Source organism: Apium graveolens, unplaced genomic scaffold (assembly GCF_009905375.1).
Source record: "Apium graveolens cultivar Ventura unplaced genomic scaffold, ASM990537v1 ctg8062, whole genome shotgun sequence".
Taxonomy (NCBI): Eukaryota; Viridiplantae; Streptophyta; class Magnoliopsida; order Apiales; family Apiaceae; genus Apium; species Apium graveolens.
Window position 1 is genome coordinate 48,311 of NW_027420857.1, and position 8,600 is coordinate 56,910.

Genomic DNA, 8,600 nt, shown 5'->3' on the forward strand with positions numbered 1-8,600 from the left:
TGCATCACCTAAATATCTGTTATAATTACTTTTTCCTCTTCCTCTTTGGCCTCTTCCTCTTCCTCTATTGAACATTCCACCTCTTGATGATACTCCTCCATTATAACTCTGAGACGGTGATTCCTTTTTGTTTAAGTTGAGCTTACATTGCAAAGCACTTTCAATGGATTTTTCGGAGTGTCTCATCAATCTTTGTTCATGGGACTGTAATGATGCCATCAACTCACCAGATTTTAATGTGTTAATATCTTTGGTTTATTCAATAATGGACACCATAGCATCATATTTATCAGTCAAGCTAATCAGAATTTTTTCAACAACTTTCTTATCGGTAACCACTTCACCGTACAAAGCCATTTGATTGACAATTTCATTTATTTTTGAATAATAATCCTTCAAACTTTCAGACTCATTCATCTTCAAGTTCTCAAAATCTCTCCTGAGGGATTGTAGCTTAATAGATCTTACCTTGGAATTTCCTTGGAATTCTTCTTGCAAAACTTCCCAAGCTTCTTTTGTCATTGTAACCCTCATAATTCTGGGAAACAAGCTCTCTGATATAGCTTGTTGAATAAAGAAGAGGGCTTTTGCATCTTTCTTTTTAGTCTCCTTTAAGGCCTCCTTCTGAGCATTTGTTAAATTTGCTGATTCATCATATCCCTTTTCACTAAATCCCACAAGTCTTGAGATTGGAAAAGTGTTTTCATCTTCAAACTCCAATAATCATAGTTTTCACCATTAAAAATGGGCATTGTAGGTTGTTGAATATTCACACCTTGATTTGTTGCAGCCATTGTTGACGTGTTATTTCCACCTACTGCTGTTCTTTACGCCCAGTTTCTAATCGAATCTAGCTCTGATACCAATTTGTTAAACATATCATGAATTATATAAGAGAAAAAAAGGTACTGGAAGAGTATGTGATATTTCATTAGATAACAACCTTATATACTACAAGGTTGTGGCTGTTGAGTTACATAACCACCAGGGAAAGAAGTGTTTCATTTTCCTGGATATTAAAAGCAGATTTATATAGGATAACTACGTCTTTAAAAACACATTACTTCTAACATTATGCACATAGGAATTTCATCCATAGTTAATTCGTATGAAGAAACAGTTCAAGTGTTCCAAAGGAAGAAAAAAATGTAACAGTACTAATATTACATCAATATAACAATCAATGAAAGAGTATTATCAAAATTAGGAGGCACCAATCAGTCCAATAATCACAAACCTTTACTTATTCCTGAATTTCTAGCCACGTCTTTGTTCTTGGTTTAGATATGTCCATAGAGTGTTACTCTATTTTTAGGTATGACACCCTCTTGATCATAGGTAAGACAGAACAAAGAGCATTGAAATACAGACTATGCTCCAGTTTAATCTCTATGTAAATCCTCTAATAAGATAACGTATTTGCAACCCATACATACTGCATTGGACGACACTAGCTATTAGATATAAGCAACAAAGAAACACATAAAAGTAACTATGATATCGTAGACTCTAATGCCTTTTATCTACGGTCCATATAGTGCCTTCAAACCCCAAACTGTTTGTGCGTCAGGGATACATCTTTAAACTAAAGTATAACTTCCAAACTATACTTCTTTAAACTAAAGCATAACCTCCATTAGGATAGCTAGGACTTAATAGAACCTTGATCAGTACAAAAATAAGCTCCTAATCATAATATTCTTCCTGTGTCTTAAAGTAATCGTAACAAACCCCAATTATGCACAAGTACACTCTTGCTAACAACCGTCATCTCCCTTGACAGTGTCCCAATTCCAACAATTTCTTTTTCCTATGCTGTAACAATCAAATTTAAATTTGTAATTACCCAAGCAAACGAAACCATCATGTAATAATTTACTTTGAAAAAACAACAATCAATTTATTTATTCAAACATTATTAAGAATTTATTTTAAAACATTATTCAACCCGAATATATTGAGCAATATAAATCAGGATTTTCAATTACTTTTCAGATTTTGAAATTTCAGATTTGTTCAATTTGGATTTTAGAATTTTATTTTTTAATTTGGATTTTTACGAATTCTTAATACCGGCCTAAAACCCGTGCGATATACGGATTATTTTTAATATTATATTTTTTTGAATTCAATTTGAAGTAAAAAATTTAAGTTACGAAACTTATTTATTTAAAATTTTAATAATATGATTTCATTATACTTTTTAACATACACATAGGTGTATAAGTTAGTGATACTATAGTTTTAAAAAATAATGTAATGATTGAAATTTATATTTTTATTGATATTTATAGGTGTTTTTATGAAAAAATTATATTTAATTAAAAGATAAATTTTATATGAGATCAGTAGTATACGAATTGTCATTAGTCGACCAAATTCAACCAACTATATTCACATTTATGTTAGCTTAATATGTTTAAACCCGAATCAATGATAAAATTTTATGTGTTAATGACAAAAAATTATATTAGCTTAAGACCCGTTATATCAACCAAATCCAGTTAATTACACTTACTGTTTTATTTAATTTTACTCTAGCTCGGGATGATTATTATTTTATTTTAGACCGAACGAATATTATGGATTATTTTGCTTTAATTTGATGATATTATATCGACCCTACGAATTTCCTTTCAAATGTATATTTTGTTATAGTCTGATCCAATAATATAATGTTTTAGCGGGATCAATAATATTTATTATTTTATTTTAGCCCGCTTATTCAAATTCAACTAACTAAATGTAGTTTTTTGGATCAATACTATAATTTTGTTTAGCCCGGCCGGGTGAATTTAATATATTATTTTGTATTAACCAAAATCATTAGACATGTTATAACTTTGTTATGAATATTTATCTATTTATGAGAGTATTTTATTTAAAATATTATTATAATTACGGTGACCAGACCGACTACCAACCAAATTTAAAGGTTGTTGGGAAGAATTGAACCCGAGTCTTTACATTCACAACCATATCAACTTAACACCACACCACACTATTAGTTAAGTTTTTTATCATATACATAATATGTCAGTGTCGTAAATAGCGATAATTTATTTAACTTTAAACATGATTACTAAAATATTTGTGGAATTAGTTTTGAACAATTGAATTTGAGATATAAAATTAAGCATAGTATATAAACGGATCATTCCCTTATTTATTATACAATTTTTAATTTGAAAATTATGTCTTATACATTTTTTAAATATATTTTTAATAAAAAATAAATTGTACATATAATTAAATTTTTTTATATGTTAAAAAGAGATACACTTATATAAATATTGTATATGTGTACTACATATTTAGTTAAGTTATAATTAGCGTATTTCGATTTATTTCGAATTCAAAATTAGAACTTGACCAATTTTTTAAAAAATACTCGAAATTTGACTAAATGACGTGCCTGTAAATATCACGTCACTAGCTGGGTTTAATTTAAATTACGAGTTCGACTAGACTATCTTACCAACAAAGAAAATTTTTGTGATATCTTATGTTGGTAAAAATTAATATCTTTGAGATTTTTATAAAAGCAATTTAATTGATAATATGTATCAAAATTACTAACTTCAAAATCAGAATTTTACCCATTTTGAAAAAATACTCGAAATTTGACTATATGATAGAGCCGAAAATACATCATCACTATCTATGTTTAATAAATTTAAATTACGAGTTCGACGAGAATATCTTACCAATAAGGATAAATTTTATAATATCTTATATTAATAAAATTAATATTTTTGAGGTCTTTATACGATCAAGTCAATTGATATTATGTATCATAATTACTAACTGGCTGGTTTTATAATATTTACATCTAGAACTTGACCCAATATTTAAATTTATATTATTCAATTTGATATGGTTATTATAAATAATCATATACATAAAGTCCCTTTTTTGGAGTTCTCGAGTCCAAAATCCTAACTTTATATTACAATCCAATCTAATGGTTCATGTTTTATGTTTCCAATAATTTAAAAACTAAAATAATAAACTACATAACGTAAACGTGTGTTACATCATTAATGTTCAGCAACTTGAATATTTACTTTTTTTACAACGTGAATATGTATGTTCTTCAAACTGATCATATTTTATAAAATCATATGTTCTACAATGTTCAACCTGTCAAATGTATAAGATTTGCAAGATATTTATTAAAATAGTGATATTTGTAGAACATGATTCACATTATAATACATTTTACAAAAAAAATTGTACTATTTTACTTGCAGAACATATATGGACTCCCATACTCAACCAAAAACAAAGACTCAATAGAACTTAACTCATATATATATAAATAAGAAACTTGAAAAATTATAGAAATCAATATTTTGAAAAAAAAATATTTAAAATTAGCAATAATAAATTTCAAAAAAAATATTTAGTGTTGGAAAATATTGTACAACTATTTTCAATTATTTGAAAAAGGTTAACACTATAATGTATTCTACTATTTGATTTAATCCATGTTATGCTATCTAACTAAAAAAAATATTAGTCGATATTTTGAAGGATTAACAAGTTCAACTAATATTTAAAAAAATTCATCAAATTGAAAATATTTAATTTTATAAAAATAATATACAATGTTATCAAGTTACAATAAAAATAAATATTATAATCATAATTGAAAGAAACATCAAAATAATTTGAATGATGATATTATAACAAATTTATCTTCATATTCTTGGAAAAAACTTCTGAATATCAGTAGTTAGTCTTTGCGATATATGAATTATTTTTATGTCACATCCATGACTGATGCTCTGTTGAGTAAAATATATGTATGATTGTCAGTGCTACTACGACTACGGTATATAAATAATTAACGAGGTCAGGGATGAGGCCAATGCCTACAATGCAGAGCATCAACGAAGAGCCTCCCTTTATTACAATAGACGGGTTTAAGAAAGGTTCTTTCAACAGGGAGATATGGTTTTGAGGAAGATTGAGGCATCTGGAGTAGGGTAGGGAGGAAAGCTAGCCCCCAACTGGGAAGGACCTTATAAGGTCAGGAAGACACTGGGACGAGGATCATACAAGTTAGAGACCATGAATGGTGATGAAGTGCCTCGCACTTGGCATGCTTCAAACCTGAAGGTTTATTATGTTTAGGACATTCACTACAGGTTCCCAGTACTTAGTATTAAGTTTATAAATAAGGTCGACGAAACCATCTTATGTAAGGGTTGAACCCATTTCTTAGAGATATTATCTATGCAAGTTTATTTCTATCATCTTGTCTACCAATTTATTTAAGTACGAGCATATAAAAATGCAAATCCTGAAGGACCAAATGCCGAAAATAAAAGATAAGTATGAAATGAAATTAAACGAAGTGCATAGATAAAAGATCCCAAAGGATCATAAGTTAGAGTCCCGAAGGACCAATAAGTTATAGACCAATAAGGTTCAAATCAATGAGTTCTGAAAATAAAAGCCACGTATAGCAATCAAGGCCATGCAAGGCCACGTTATTCACTCATCAGAAGAATCCTCCCCCTCGACATCCGAGCCTTCCTCAGAAGAAGAACCACTACCCTGGAATCGGCTCCGCAATCTTCCCATGAAGGGCTGCTCTGAGTTAGGGCTACCCGAGGGGGCCTTACCCTTAGAACCGGAACCGGAACCCCCGTGACTAGAACTCGATTGAGACCTCATACGAGGAGTCGAGGGCACAGATCCAGAAGCTTGTACGGATAGATCCATGGTAGGTAGTTTCCAGGGGCAAGATAGAAGGCTTGGATCAACCACATCCGTCCATACGCCTTGAGCGTCTTTGATTCCCATATTCCAACCCATGGCCATGTTAACAAGGCATCTCATCATCATGTTCGTCCATCATTTTGGTGAACCTAGAGGATCTGTGATAAGCTCCCTTGAGGTCTTTCCATTCCTTCTTCCTCTTCTCCTCCGAGCTAGCATATTTCCTCTCCATAACGGCGAGCTTTCCCTCCACTTCATGAGCCTTGGATTCCCACTCCCCCACGGAGATAGTCATTTTGTTCATGGAAGTCTGCAGTGCAGCATAGTCGCCTCTCATCTTGACAGCCTGAGTAGAGGACGCAACGAAGTAGGCATTGGCCTGACAAAGAAAGTATGAGTATAGTTATAAAAAGTTTAAGTATGAAGGGCCGAGCCCCCAAGGAGTGATTCCTATAATACTTTCCAAGTTCTAAAAAAAGGAAAACTTAAATAAAAATTTACCTGATAGAGGGCGTGAGCCCCCAGCATCTCGGCCTCAAGAAGCTTCTCACCAGAAGAGATGAATAGGAGGTCAGGAGGAGTGATTCAGTTCCTCGACCACTCAAGGGCAAGGCCCGGGATGCCGAATACGGAGTCGCTGGAAGAGATACCCCATCCCGGCTCAAAAGGGGTCCTGGCACTCCCGTCAAAATCTTTGGTTCTCTTCTGACCAGATCCCAACGCCTCAAGGAATGCTGGAACCTTAGGAATATGGTTGGCCTTTTTATTTGCATCTCTGGCCATCTTGCCCGTAACAGCATCGCTCGGCTTGGCTTTGGCATCGAGAGCCTCTACAGCTGAAATAAGAAGAAAAGAAAGCAGATATTAAAACAAACTTGCACAAAGTTAAGGAAAACAAAGATAAATAACCTCAATAGAGAGGGAACTAAGGCCAGCTCCACAAGCTTGACTTCTGTTATGAACTCCCAATAAGGGGTTACCCCATCATCTTTAGTGAGTAGATCTCTGGCTAGAAGCTCGGCATCAGAAAGGTTAGAATTAAGTGAGAACTATCAACTGGGCTGCTAAAGTCACGTCTGAAGTATGCCCCCCAGTCTCCATCCTTCCGCCCAACGACCACAAACTTCTTGTTTCCTTTGTGGTTCAAGTCATTGAGAAAACTGGTGTTCAACATATGAGGAATGTGGGCTCTGTGTTGTATCACAACCCAGACAGGCTGATTCAAAGGAGAAGGCTTCATCATGAAGATAATACGGAACATCGTCACACTTAAGGGATGCCTAAGTCAAGACATCACACTATGAATCAAATTATAAAAGACCACTCATTAGGTAGAGCTGGCATGGATGAATCTTGAGTTTTAGCTAGAAGTCTCAGAATGAAGGGTGCAGGGGAAACCTTAGCCGGAACTTAAGGCCGCCTTGAATAGAATAGCCTTTTGGTGCAAAGGTTACAAGCCCTCTACTTGGCTTAGCTTACGAAACCTTAAGCAGTCGGGCAGGAGTAAATCGACTTAATCTCCTCGACATCCTTCTCACGGAGCATACTTCTGTGATGAAACGCGTCGAAATGGACGGTACTAGGGTACTCGTCGCCCTCTCATCTAACATACTCTTCAGACTGTTTTAACAAACGGTCAATTGAGAAGGGGGAAATATGAGCTATACCTTGGATGGGAGCGGAAGAGTGGCGCCTCTGTTGTAGAGCTCCTTTTGAGAAAAAGAGGACTTGCTAGGACCTTGTCCGCCACACATTCTTGAAGAGCTTGGAGAAAGATACAAGCTTGAGAGAGTTTGAGAATTTGAGAAGGTAAGGAATGAAGGTGTGAATAAAAATGAGCACTTATCATCTTCTTTTATAGAAAAAAGGTCACCTGCTACATCAGGTCGTAAGTCTGCCTGATTCGCGCTAGCAGGTACCTCCCTAAAATAACACCGGAAATGATGAAGAAGAGCGATAGAAAGGCAAGAAAGGACGACATAATAAACGAGAAAAGCGATGCATGGCATCGCTTATCGTATCAGTCTTCCAAAAAAAGCCTGGCTGAAACCAAATACAAGTCATTAGTCTTAACTAAAGGACAATTATGTTAATCACCATGATTAGAAAAATTAGTGAAAATTAAGACAAGATTATCTCTTCAGCTGAACTCACGAGTACGAGAACAAAACGTTCTCCTCCATATCAAAGCCATAATGGCCATAATTTGCATACAGGGAAGCTCCGGCCAACCAGCCAACAAACTGAGGCCTTTTAGCCTACCAGGAGCCTCCGTATCAGAGCCGTGACGGCCATCATTTGCATGCGGGAAGCTCTGGCCGAACAGCCAATAAATTGAGGCATTTTGGCCAACCAGGAGCCTCCGTATCAGAGCCATGATGGGCACAACTTACGTGTGGGGCACTCTCGGCCGACCAGCCCACAAATGGGGGGCATATGGCCGACCAGAAGCCTCTATAGGAGAGCCGTGATGGCCACAACTTATGTGCGGGGCACTCCCGGCTGACCAGCCCACAAATGGGGGGCATATGGCTGACTAGAAGCCTCTTGTAGGGAGTCGTGACGACCCCAACTTATGTGCAGAGTACTCCTGGCCGAACTGCACAAAAATAGGGGGCGTATGGCCGACTAGAAGCCTTTGTAGGAGATCCATGGACTGGCCACAACTTTCCCCCGGGGCACTACCAGCCGACCAGCCCTCAAGTTGAGGCCTTTTGGGCCGACCAGAAGCCTTGTAGGAGAGCCAATGCCTTCACAACTTGCCCCCGGGGGCACTGCCCAGCCGACCAGCCCTCAAGTTGAGGCCTTTTGGCCGACCAGAAACTCCTGTAGGAGAACCATGAGGCCTTCAAAAGTTGTTCCGGAGACCC

At 35.5% G+C, this 8,600-nt stretch overlaps 1 protein-coding gene across 1 annotated transcript; it reads right to left on the minus strand.

Annotated features, from left to right (window-relative positions):
- Positions 1–255: 255 nt before the first annotated feature.
- Positions 256–794, minus strand: LOC141704626 (uncharacterized). The gene is made up of 2 exons (XM_074507834.1): positions 776–794; positions 256–707 (listed from the first exon to the last, which is right to left on the minus strand). Exons 1-2 carry the CDS (start codon positions 792–794, stop codon positions 256–258), a joined length of 471 nt encoding a protein of 156 aa, XP_074363935.1.
- Between the last annotated feature and the right edge of the window lie 7,806 nt (positions 795–8,600).